A 13,342-nucleotide genomic window follows, 5' to 3' on the forward strand; every position below is an offset into this window, starting at 1 on the left:
GACAAATGCGGATCCAACATGGCGACCGTTCCCAAAAATCTGATGGCTCTCAAGTTTTTGAACATCCGGTCAGCGTGCCTTTTTTGGTGTTGGTAGGCCTCGAGCAGCCCCCTGTTTGGCCCAGAGCCATCGGTGAACCCCGAATCAGGAAGTGAGTCTGCAGACTTGCCCCAAACCTACTTGTGGGCCATTTAAAAAAAAGCTATTGTACAGATTTACACCAAATTTACAAAAGCACACTTTCAGGACCAAGCTGTCGCTCCTGGTGCAAGTTTGGTGAAAATCCATGCAGCTGTTTGGCCTGTAGGTGCAAGCAAAATCTTGTTTCCATTGCGCCTATGAGGATTTCAAAAATGTTCAGACGCTCCCTATAACTTTGCCCCCCCCCCCCCCCCCCCCCGGACAAAACCGCACCAAACTTTGCAAAATCATTCCACGGTGGCCATATACTGTTTTTACAAAGTTTGGTGAGGATTCATTGAACGGTGCCAAAGTTATAAATCGCTCAATAAAGTGCTCTTTTTTATGAGTTGAGCAACTTAACCATAACTACAAGGCGGCTACCGCAGGCCCAGTTATATATATAAATATATATATCCTAATATCCATTACATGTGTTTGATTTACCCACAATTTGGTCTCCTTTGGAAACGAAAACTTGCAGTGATGAAATAGGTCACTATCAGATCTTTGTAGAGAGGAAAAAAATATTTTAGCTTTGAGCTACTTTGTTAGTACATTACTATGCATGTCACTGATGAAGAGTTATCGCATCGTAAGTTTAGGTCCCTCCAAGTGACTGTTTTGCTTGCCGATCACAGGCGTCCAATTCACCTGTTAGGTGTTCGAGGCCTCTGGTTGGATGAATCCATGACTCATGGCATTTATGGCTTTTGCGCCGTTTGTTTCATATTGCAAGCAGCGGGCGCGCGCACGTGCACACACTTATTGGAGTCAAACCTTAACGTTCTATAACATCCAACCAACCTGTATTGCTCCTCGCAAATTAATTCCAGTTTCGATTGCAGCATAGTACGAAGCCTGGAGAAATGTTCTTTGCAGTAGAAGTGCGAAAAACAGCAGAACTGCCAAAACGTAAGCATTTGCCAGGAACTCCTGAGAGGATATAAAATAAACACCGAGAAATTTGGCCTGAAAAAGAATAACATGAAAGATAAGAATAATTATGAAATGCAGCGATGACTATTCTGCCAAAAGTCAAGACAATCCATTACAATATTCAAGCAGCAGAATGGTTACTAATTGAACTGGCATCACGCCTGTATATGCAAGAGAATTCCAGCTTCCCTGGATGCTTCAATATTCATATTGAAATACAGTTACCATCAACCAAAATCACTGAACACAAACAGAAAACAACAACATGATTTTTATTTCTTGGGTTCTATTCCTTCTTTTCACAGAGTAGCTGACACATATACAAATATACATAGACTTCAGAATGACCGCCCTCTTGACACATGTCTAATCATGAACTAATAATTACATTAGATATTTTGCCTCCTTCAATGCCATGGGAATTTCTACTTAAACTTCGGTTTTATTCTTCTTTGTATTTAAGACATACATACAGAATCGAGTGTTAATATGTCTCTTTTTTAATAAAAGGTTCCCAGATAAAATGCAACATCGTGCATATTTCATAAGGTTCTAATTATACCATTTGCCCCAGTCCTCTATCACCTTCAAGGTGGCAAAACCTTCCTTACAGGCACCCCTGCCCCAACCCTTGCCTGTCTGAGTTCTGTCCACCATGTCGCAGCACTGACAGAGACATTCAACTACATCAAACCAGGCCTCCAAGCACTACATTATCCCTACAGGAGGCATGCATCACCTTCAAACAGCTTGCATCACTTCCGGGGCAGGATTCGGAAACTATGGCCTTGACCCCTCCCTTTAGTTCTGAGACAGAGAGAGAGAGAGAGAAAGAGAGAGAGAGAGAGAGAGAGAGAGAAAGAGAGAGAGAGAGAGAAAGAAAGAGAGAGAGAGAGAGAGAGAGTGTGTGTGTGTGTGTGTGTGTGTGTGTGTGTAAGAGAGAGAGAGAGAGAGAGAGAGAGAGAGAGAGAGAGAGAGAGCATGGGGATGCACTCCTGATGTAAACAGGGAGGAGTGCCACCCTTACGTGTGCCAGGTGACCTATTTCTTAATAAATGCCACTGCCCGCCAACCCAAAAAGACAATTCTTAGCCTTTTGATGAGAGGGTTTGGCATTTGAAGGATAATACATTACATTTGGCTATTGTTCATATATCAGATTATTAAAACAGTGTCAAATGACAATATGCTAATTAGCCAAGTGTTCCGACCTTCTCTCTGAATGCAGCTCACCACCATGAAAAGGTTGAAAACATGTTTCAAGTTGCTGGAGAAGACTGATCCCTGGCTGTGTTCAACCAGTCTGTGAATTGTATGACTAAAGGGAACTCTTGTGAGCAATGATAATTTTCGAACCACATTTGCATGGAAAAGCAATGGGAGAATCATAGCGGAATCGAGCGCTACGAGATAAAGTAAATTACTACATTAACCCCAATAGAAGAAAGAAAGCCCAACTCATGTGTGACATTCCGTAAATCAGGGGCTTGGAATGCCTTTCTGCAGCAATTGCAATTGTTTTTTTCTGTAATGGAGAATTTGGAGATTTTCTGATATTCTACAACTCGACTCAAAGTGCCCCACTTGCCTCTTGCAACCAACGGGCATTTTATTAAGGGCCTCATTTAAGGACAAGTTAAATTTGGTTAACAGAGAAAAAAAATAGGCAGCACATTACATTTCCCTACTCAAATCTGTATACGGTTACCTTTGTGCACGGCATATGTGAGTGCGTTTGAGTGTGTGTGTAACCTTTTTGGGAATCGAGCAACTGATACTTAACACAGAACTCTGAAATAGCCGTTATTCAATGGACATATTGACATACTGATTATCCGGATTGCTGGAATTATATTCAAGATATATTCATGTTGCTCGCATTGAAAGTAAAGCAATTTCTAACTGCACCTACAGAACACAGACCTGTTAAGAAAGTTCATTCATTTTCTGTTTTGCATTTTGTATTTGAAAGATACGTTAGCACTATCTGTTTCTAGGAAATAGATATACCAGTGAAATCCAATAGGGACAATTTGCATCTCTTGTTGTATTCATTTGCTAACCACAGAAGCACAGTTCTTCCTCATTTTTTTACTCTAAAAACCCGCTGCTGATAGCAAACCTCATACATTCTTACACGTCTGCCAGTGAACATGGTAACACACAGGCAGGCTCTCTGACATAAGACATTCAGAATCGAGAAGGGTGCCGAGGCAAGGTACGGTTCACAGAGATTTGGGGGGATTATATAAAAGTGTGGCCAGCTAAAGCAAACCTGGTAATCTTCTTCAACAGAAAATATTAAGAAAAACAATCACGGTAGTCTTCTTGGGTCATTTGTCTCTCCACTAGGCAAGTATCCAAGGCGCTGGAGCCAATGTCCAACTCTTTTACCGACCACTGGTGACTGGTCCACCTCCCCAGTGCTCGTTGTTGCAGGCTCACAGGGTCACAAACCCGCTTCCTTGGTTTGTGCTAGATGCAGGCTTCCTGGGGTGCCATACCCCTCAACTTCCTTTGATACAAGATCTTGCTGGTCATGGCCAGCAGGCAGATCTAAAGCGGGGTTAGTGAGTAGCTTAGGTAAACCTCAGATGGCCAGCAGGCAAATCTATAGAGTGGGTAGTGAGTAGCTTAGGTAAACCTCAGGCTCCTTTCCCTTTTCCTCTATAAACTGTTTGTAACCTCCCTGTCCCATCTCATTCCCAGACTCTGGTACTGCCTAGGGCCAACCTGGCACATATTATTTTCCCTGTGAGCAACTAACCATTTTGTGAGCATGCGTAGTTAGTGAGCTATCATTTCTGAGGAGAGTTGGAAGGGAATTACCCCTTCGCCAAACACTGCAGTTTTTAACAAATCAGTGTAAAAGGTGCACCTTACAGCACCTTTTTCAAGGATATTGGATAAAGATGTATGTTATTACAAACAAAAAAAACGCACAGCACACAATTAACCGGTCCAACCACAGCCCTATCAAAAGTACTTCTATGCAAAGAAAACTATTTGTATGCAGAAAAAAGCACTGTATGCTCAGTATAGACAATACGATTAGTTGCAGGTATTCATTTATCAACACTGCTCAGAGACAATACTGAACATGTTGTATGCGATAAGAAAAAAACTCTTGTGTGTTACAAAAAACAAAAATTGCTTATCACAACTGATGTGCCTGGCAAAACGTTCAGGCATCATACATTACTTTGCATGTGAAATTTGGTCAATTAAAAGGAATGTTCTAGAAAACAGGCCACTAAGAGTTCATGTACCACTTTAATGATGTAAATCAGGACGAGGAAAACAGTCCTCTCTTAATGTATGTCAGGATGATAATTGCCTCAGAAAAGCTGCACCACAGAATAGTCCTGTGCCTCTCATTAACATCAAGATTACATTTTCCAGTGAACACAGCAGTGACATCACTTGCTTAGAACCAGCTTTACATCTAAGAGGCATACATGCCACCAGTCTTTACTCAAAACAAATAGGCAGTAACAATAAGCCTAAGAAAACATGGGAAAAAATGAACACAGAGCCGCTCATCTCCTGCTTCTGCCCATCAAGTTTCACTGATATGTTCAAATCAGTGGCCAGCAGAGCAGTGGATTAGGAAGGAACACTAATAATATTACTGGCTGATCTCTAGCAGGACTTTAAATAGAAAGAACATCTTTTAATATGCATAAAGTATTCCTATTGGCAAAGCAAATACATTTTTTACTCCCTGAAAAATCGTTTGAATCCAAATAGGACCGACGGATTGCCGGCTGACTCGTAATGAGGGCCTATGGCATAGTCAGCCTTATTGTACACACGGCTCTGCTAGTACAGGCATGTAGGTAACATACAAATCCATGAAAACTTCCACATGTACAGAAAATATAATTCCACCTAAACTGATACTGGAGAATGCCAATATTTTCACACCATCACCAACTGTAACTCTTTACCAAAGGTATTAGATACGATCGCCACAAACCAACTCCAGGAATTTGTCTAAACTAATGAGATTATACATAGCCAACAGTCAGGCTTCCGGTCGGCACACAGCACCGAAACAGCAATGCTAGATCTCCAATCCCACATGCTCAACATAGCGGAGAATGGTAAAGCTGGGTTCCTCATTCTATTAGATCGCAGTGAGGCTTTTGACTTACTGGACCATAGCTAACTTAGATTTGCCCTAGAGGGAGGAACTAACTGTTCCAAAGAGGCAATTGACTAGCTATCCTCCTATCTCTTGGACAGGACATCAAGGGTTCACTGGGGGATAACTTCTCTTTTGAAGAGAAAATTAGCTGTGGTGTACTGCAAGGAGCCAGCCTATCACCGTTTCTATTTAACCTCTATATCAGGTTTCTTTGCATGATCCTGGAGAAAATCATAATTATTTTCACCAATTATGCCGATGATACCCAGCTTGACATCAAACTAAGCGGTGACTACATCCAAGACACTGCTAACGTAAAAAAAACTATAGAGCAAATCTGAAGCATCAATACAGGTTTTTCAACATCAATGAGCCCCAAATAAAAGTCGTGAATAAAGTCAAAACTCTGGGGATGCACATGGAAGCATCGGGTGTAGAGGCCCAGGTCATGCAATTGAATAAGATTTGCTCATATTACTTGAGACTCTTACACAGAATACGCCCCTGCTTACGCGAGGAAAACTGCGTTAGAGTAGCAAGAGCCACCATAATGTCCAGGATGGATTATGGAAACGCTCTGCTACTAGGAGCAAACAAAGGGCACATTGCAAAATGTCAAAAAATACAAAATAGGGCTGTGAGAATCATCAAAGGAAAAAGGAAAACATAACACATCAGTGAAGATAGGAGAAACTTACACTGGATAATTATTGACGATAGAATACATTTTAAGGCCCTGACACTAGCCCATAGGTGCGTTCATGGGAAAGCCCCACTATAACTCAAGAAGAAACTTATGTTACTTATGTGCAGGGACGGGCACTCAGCTCCGAAGCTCTGGGAAACCTCGCAAACACCAGATTCAGGAAAACCAATGGTTTAGGCAAAGCCTTTCACATCAAAACTGCGACCATATGGAATAACCTCCCACCACAAATAAGATTAGAGTCCTCATACAGCATCTTCTGAAAGAAACTCAAGACCCACCTGTTAAGATAATTCACATTAATCCAATCCAAAACCCGCTTGAAAGTCTGTAGCTTGATGTTGTCTCGTGACTTGTGTATCTAAAGTTGTCCTGCGTGTACATGTGGCGCCATGATGCCTGCGGGTTCTGGCGCGGTAGGAATAAATAAATAAAATAAATTTAAAAAATAATAAATAAATAAATGATAGGTTGTGTTACGAATTTATAGACTTAGATTTTGGGAAGTTGTACTTTCATTTTTAGATTGCACAGAATATTTTTTGTTTATAATTCACAGATCTAAAATTATGGTTTTGTGAAAGTATACTATTTAGGGAATGTCACTTTGCAGATCAGGTCTCTCTAGTGCAGGGTCATCTCCCTTCTGCACAATGTCATTAGAAGTATTTGAACAGTCATTTTAAATTGCATAGCTTTCTGGGAGAAGGAAATGGGCCGGATAAGCAGACATTCACCCCACCAGAATGGAGGTGTTGTCTTAATATTTCTCTTTTCAAATAACTATGTTTTCCCATAGCTGTCCCCATCCCCCACACAGTGCTAGAGCTGCCTTTAGATATCTCCTCTCCTTCTGCATGAAGGGTTTCCCACCCCCTTTTGACAAGACCTGGTTACTGGCCTTATCACAGTTGCATTTGTCTATCTTTGCCTTCTTCAGTTTTGTATTGGTTCCAACAGGTTTCAGTACAGGTTTTAGAATGGACAGGAAGCATCAGCTACACAGGACTCCCTTGTCTTACGCCCCTTCCATCTTGAAATGCAGCAGACATTTGCATATAAGCATGTTTCTCTTGAGATTTCAAAAGCCCTTTTTAAAATGTTACTGCCTAGTAATAAAGGGGTACTTTGGGGAATCCCTTTATTGAAAACATACTTCAGATTCGACTATCTTGGGCAATTTTAAACATATTCCTTTATACCATATCCAGCTAAAATGATGTAACATATTGTAGAAGACCATCTCCAGCCGGAGATAGAATCCTGTGTGTTTCTCCATAATAACCAGGCCGGCTAACGTCTTAATATGGAGACTGGAATGGGACGTGTTAGTATCATCGAAGTTCTAAGATGGATGGCTGACGATGACAGTCCAGCTATATTAATAGTATTGGATCTTACAGCAGCATTTCACACCGCTATCCATCAGCTTCTTCTATCTTGTCTTTCTGAAATAAGGATCGAGGACCTATCATTGAGGTGGATCACCTCTTTCTTACCTCAATCACTTTGCCTTTGTTTCTTCAATTCTACTTGCAGCCTTTTACTCGTGCCTGTTTCCTCCTCACAAACCTGTATTTTGTGATGTTTTGACTTTTCAATCTGCATTCTGTTTGTCAGCAATTTGTAGTCTAACTTTGCATTAACATCTTGATGTTTTCACCACTCCAACTGCATTTTGTATGTGAGCAATTTTGTGTCTAATTTTACATTTCGAACCTAGATGTTTTCTACCACTCCCACTGCATCTCGTATGAGAGCAATTTTCGCCTAAGTTAGAATTTTTAATCCAGATGTTTTCACCACTCCAACTGCATTTTGTATGTCAGCAATGTATAATATAATGTATCATTTCAAATCTCGATGTTTTCACTACTCCAACTGCATTTTGTATGTGAGCAATTGTGAGCCTAATTTGTACTGGTCACTTCCTACTGTATTACTTGAATCTCAAATATGTGCTGCATTGTCAATCTCAAATCTGTGCTTTCTGTAATTCCTATGACCTGTCTTACTGTACTTCAGTTTCTTCTCCCCTATATTAGCTGCTAGGCTGCCTGGTGAATTCCTCTTGTACAGTGCAGTCTCTCTTCATGACCCTCCAACCCACCCCTCTTCTACTCATGGTGCTCTCTGTCTCCGCTATTTACTCTAATTGCTACTCTGTCAACTATCCTACCCCTCTCGATATAGGTCTGGAAGTAAAAGTTTTAAAAAAGTGCTCCTGGCCTCCAACCTAGGCCTCTCTATCGCTGATACCTACGTCAATGCTTCCTCCAGACATACTATCGCTGACATCCTCTTCACTGTTCCTTCTCCTGACCTATGGACTCCCCATATGGTCTCTATCCTCTCCCCTTTTTACTCCTGGCCATTAATGTTGTACCAGGTGGGAGGTTCTCTTGGCCTACTTCTCATCTTCCAGGTGCATCATTAATGTCTATCGAAATGGCACAATCATGGTCCAGGGCTCTGAGCCCAATCTCCTCCTTCTGAATAGGCACCTCCCTTCTCTCATTAACTTCCTCCCCACTCCTTCCACCCCACCTTCTGCCATCACTTTGGCCAGCCCTCCCTTCCCCCAGGTATACCACATCCCTGAACCCCCTTGTCGGAAGACCTTTAAAGAAACCAGCTTCAATTGGCTACCCTCAACTCTCACTCTAGTGTTACACACTCCTCTGACATGTCACCTCCTTTGAAGACTTTGGCCTCTATGTCCTCACACTCACCGAGATGTGGTTCAATACCAGCTCTGTCACTGCTTTTAACACACTCCTTCCTGCGGGCTACAAGATACTCTCCAAGCCCAGGTCTCACCGCGGTCTGGAGGTGGTGTTGCCCTTGCCTTCTCTGAATTGATCCCTGCTACTATCATTCTCACCCAATCTTACTCTTCCGTTGAATGCCTTATCTGTAGGCTGGGTGTTCTCACCAACCCTTTCGCTCACCCTCTCAACTATCTACAGGCCCCCTGGACCTACCCCCCTTTTCCTCTCTGAATGGGCCGACCTCTCCTCCTCTCGCCTGACCGCCACCCCCAAACTTCTCTTCCTTTGTGACTTTAATATTCATCTAGACTCTATGGATGTGGCCACTTTATTTTCTGTAACCTCTGTGACTCTCCTTCCCTTACAATACTTCCCTCCGGCTTGGCCCACTCTGCTGGATACACTCCTGATGCTCTCATATTAGCAGATATCACTCTCTCCAACCATCTAACTACTCCTCTCCCTCTCTGATTACTCTCTCCTCTCCCCCCAAATGGAGCTCCCTGGCCCCCCGGCATTGCCCCTGCTGGCACTGCCAGTCTCCTTCTCCCTCATTCGACTGATGAAGCGTGTGTCAGTCACTGCATTTGCCCTCCTTCATTCCTCCTCTCACCCCAGCTCTTGACGCTCACACCAACTCAACACTTGCTAACCTCCATCTCTCCAACTTCAACACTCTAGACATCTTTGCCCCTGGCATGTGGATTAGCATGAAACATGCCTCCTAGTGCAACACTTGGTATGACTCTGACTACGCCACACTGAAAGGCAAGTTCAGAGTTGCTGAGCGGAAGTGGCAGGCCTCTGGCACATCCTCTGACAAACTGGCCTGCTGCCTGCTCTAAAGGCAATATTGACTCTGCATCCACTCCAAGAAGAGGGCTGATGTCCAAGCCCTCATTTATGGGGCCAACAATAACATGGCAGAACTCATCAAAATCTACAAGTAACTTTCCAATCCTACTGCATTCTCCAATTCTACTCCTCCATCCTAGGCCTTCTGCACTGCACTAGCCTCCCACCGCTCCACCAAAACTCAGGAAAACCTGTCCTCTCTCCTCCACTCCCCTCCCTACCCCCTCTGCTCCTGCCTCCGTTGGCCCCCTCTCACCCTGTCCCTTAATCTACTCCTTTCCTCTGATTGTACTGTATGATCCCGCAGGCTTGGCAGAGTGTTTCATATCCAAGGCGCCAAGGCCTGGAATGAATTGCCGGCTATTCTGCATAAAACCGGGGACTTATTCACGTTTCAGAAACACTTGAAGGCCCATCTCTTCCATTAGTACAATCCTTCACGGGTAGCCTGCCTTCATCTGTCTCTCGGAGCCTGTATGCCTACATAGAAAAATAACATAACATAACATAACATGAGGTCTCTAGAGTTGTCTGCACTATGAAAGTCTTCTCCAAACAGGTGCTCCCTTCTCTTCCAGAACTATTAAGGACAATATCTCGCTTGCCACTGCCTTGCTGACTTTTGTAACCATTCCTTTGACACTGGTTCTTTCCCACAACCCCTCAAGCACTCCCTTGTGCACCCTCTCCAAAAGAAAGCCATCTGCTGCCCCTTCCTGTCCAGCTACCTATTGTCCTATCTACATCACCCCTTTCTTGAGCAAACTCCTGGAGAAGTTGATCATTCCCCAAATGATGCACCACACTGAATCTGTTGGCTGTGTCCATGACCACCAGTCTGGCTTCAGAGCATCCAGACACACAGAAACTGACTCCTGAACACCTGCAAAGACCTGCTCTCAAATCTTGATTCCAATTCTCCCTCTGTTCTGATCCTTCTCAATCTTTATTCTGCCTTTGACACAGTCAATCATGCCATCCTCATACATTTTCTTCATTTGTAATCCACCTTCCCAAGTGCAACTGGGCCCTTTCCTCTCCTCCACCTCACTAACTACCTGTAGCATTCCTCAGGGTTTTATCTTAATGCCGTGGCTTTTCATCATTTACCTTTCCCCAATTGATCGCCACCTTTTTTCCTCACTTCCAGAGCTATGCTGATGGCGCACCACTCTCCTTTAATCTTCCCTCCTCTACCTCCTCCTCTTCCTCTCTCATACCTGATTGCCTGACTACTATTCAAGCATGGTTTTCTGTGAATGAGCTCTGCCTTAATGCCAGTAAGACTGAGATCCTTCTCATTGGGATGCCTGCTCTCTGTTTCCCTCCCACTCTCTGGCTGCGCTCCTTGAACCCCCTCCCCTCACCCACTTTTGAGGCAAAAAACCTTGAGGTCATTTTGACTCCTCGTTCTCCTTCTCCCCGAACATCACAGACCTTGCCAAGAAGTCCAACTTTCTGCTACACCTCCTCAGAGGCATTCTCCCTTTCCTCACCTTTCTCCAGAAGCTCAATGTCTCCAGAGCCCTTGTTCCCTCTAGGTTGGACTACTGCACCAGCCTCTTCCTCAATCTGCCTCTTTCCTCCCTTCGCCCTCTTCAACTAATCAAGAATAGCAATGGAAGTCTTATCCTTGGCTCAAGCCCAGGGACTGTATCTCTCTGGCCCTAAAATCTCTCCATTGGCTCCTGGGGACTGCAAGGATCAAATTCAAGGCCTCTGCATCATCCGCAAAGATTTCTGGTGCCTGGGGTACCACTACATTCAACTGTTTTTCCCTAAAAACCTCCCTGCTAGAGTTCTTCGGCCCCCTAGTTCCAACTCTCTGCAGATAAGACGTTTCTCCAAGCAGAACGTGGGGGGTAGATCTCTATCTTCGGCAGGAGCCTCCCTCTGGAACGGACTTCCTGCCCTTCTCATAAATGAGCCATATCTCTTTAAGTTGTGGAAAATTTTCAAGACTTTCCTTTTCACCTTCTCCGTCCCTCTCCCTGTCCCTTGCTAAACTGTCTGCTACTACCCGTGCCTGGACCCTTATGTGCCTTACTGGGGCCAGGCCCTCCTTGTCCAGTCTATCCCATTACCTCTTACCACTTATTCCCATCCCTACCCTTCTGTCCTGTCCTGCCCCCTCCCTACTGCACTTATTGTCACTGCACTTGCACAATACGAATGTCATAAGGCCTTGTAGGACCGTTCCTTACTGTTATTGTTTTTCTCTTTTGCCCCCTGACCCATTGTCTTGTGGTACCTGGACACACTTGTGTAGGGTGGCCATACAAATATTCCAATAAATAAAATAAATAAATAAAGTTTCCCCTTTTGCATCGCTAGTAGAAATCTTTGATCTCAGATTTATAATATATGCGGGTGATTCTAAATTCTAGTACATTTGAGTTAGTCATACTAATGATTGCTAGTAAAGTCTGTGCTTGTCTTCCAGCATTTAAATGCATGGATGTGTTGGCATCATCTAACAAAATAGAATTAATCAAATATTAACTCCCTTTTACTAGGCTACCCTTCCCATGGATAATTTATGACATGCTGGCTTTGGCCCCTGTGCCACATTGTCCACCACGGTGTCGTTAAATCTTGATTTCATCATCTAAGAGAGATTAAACATATTCTAGCTTGTCTTTAGTTCCCAGTGAACATAATGGCAGTAAATAGTACCATGGCGAGTCATTTAGACTATTGCAGCTCTTTTTGTTAGACTTAGAAAAACAGCAATAAATCAGTTGCAAAAATGCAGCCGCCCCTCTGATTATGGGTCTTTCGCTGCCAGAGAATAAATGCCTGCTATTAAATCTCTGCATTGGCAGACAGTTGACAAGATAATTAAATGTAACTGCCTTTACTTGCTATTTAAAATACTTCAATCACATTGTCAAATGTTTCTGGTCTCTAAATTTAAAAAGTAAGCCCATTTGCTATGTTCCAATCTTATGAATTTCCTGGTCAACCCTGCCTTTCGATGTATTGGTGGGCATGCATGTTGCATTGCTCTTTATCTCTGTACCTAGAGTGCAATCTTATCTTCCAATGTTCAGCAATCCTTGACAACCTCACTCTGACCCATAACTTTTATCTGTTCGTTTGAGCACTGTGTTCTTCGGTCGCCAATTTGGGCAGAGTCGCTGTTAAGGCCTTGATATCAGTATTGGTTTGTGTGAGCTTTATACATCTAAAAACGCAAAATAAATAATAACAACCGTGGGGTGCATTCAAAGGCCCCAAGCCAAAAGTCCCTTTCACATGAAAAGCAGGATTTTACAATACTGACACAAAAACGGCTTTGCATGTGTGATTGCAATTGAAAACTGAAGGGCCAAAGGCTTACCTGTCACTACCCAAGGAAAAGCAGCATTTTAATTCACAAAGCAAAAAGAAAAATCAAGGGTGCATTTCACATGAAAAACAGGACTTTTCAACACTGACACAAAAGCAGCTTTGCAGTTCAAATGTGAAAATGTGCCACTGCGAACAGAAAAATGTCAGGGAAAAGATATGGCGCGTTTTGACAAAAACGAATGTACATTATGTTACGCATGCAAAATACCAGCGGATATTTGAAAGGAAAAGCCATTTTGTTTACATGAAAAAAGTGTCTCTAGGCCAGGGACACACCCTTTTGCTGGCTGTTGGACACATATCACAAGGAACTTCAACAATTGAAGGCTGGCAGCCTAGTGTTTACATCTTTCAATAAAATGTGGCTTGCTTTGGAAGGTGTGGAAA

The 13,342-nt window shown here is 43.1% G+C and overlaps 1 protein-coding gene across 1 annotated transcript in view; it reads right to left on the minus strand.

Moving 5' to 3' along the window:
* The window catches only part of ABCC8 (ATP binding cassette subfamily C member 8), a 1,583,626-nt gene that overhangs the window by 1,027,601 nt on the left and 542,683 nt on the right, over positions 1-13,342 (minus strand). The window contains exon 9 of the mRNA XM_069623778.1: positions 988-1,152. Coding sequence (XP_069479879.1) covers positions 988-1,152 — 165 coding nt within the window. The remainder of the gene's footprint in view (positions 1-987; positions 1,153-13,342) is intronic.

This window comes from Ambystoma mexicanum, chromosome 11 (genome assembly GCF_040938575.1).
Source record: "Ambystoma mexicanum isolate Mex_15411 chromosome 11, UKY_AmexF1_1, whole genome shotgun sequence".
In the NCBI taxonomy this organism is placed as follows: Eukaryota; Metazoa; Chordata; class Amphibia; order Caudata; family Ambystomatidae; genus Ambystoma; species Ambystoma mexicanum.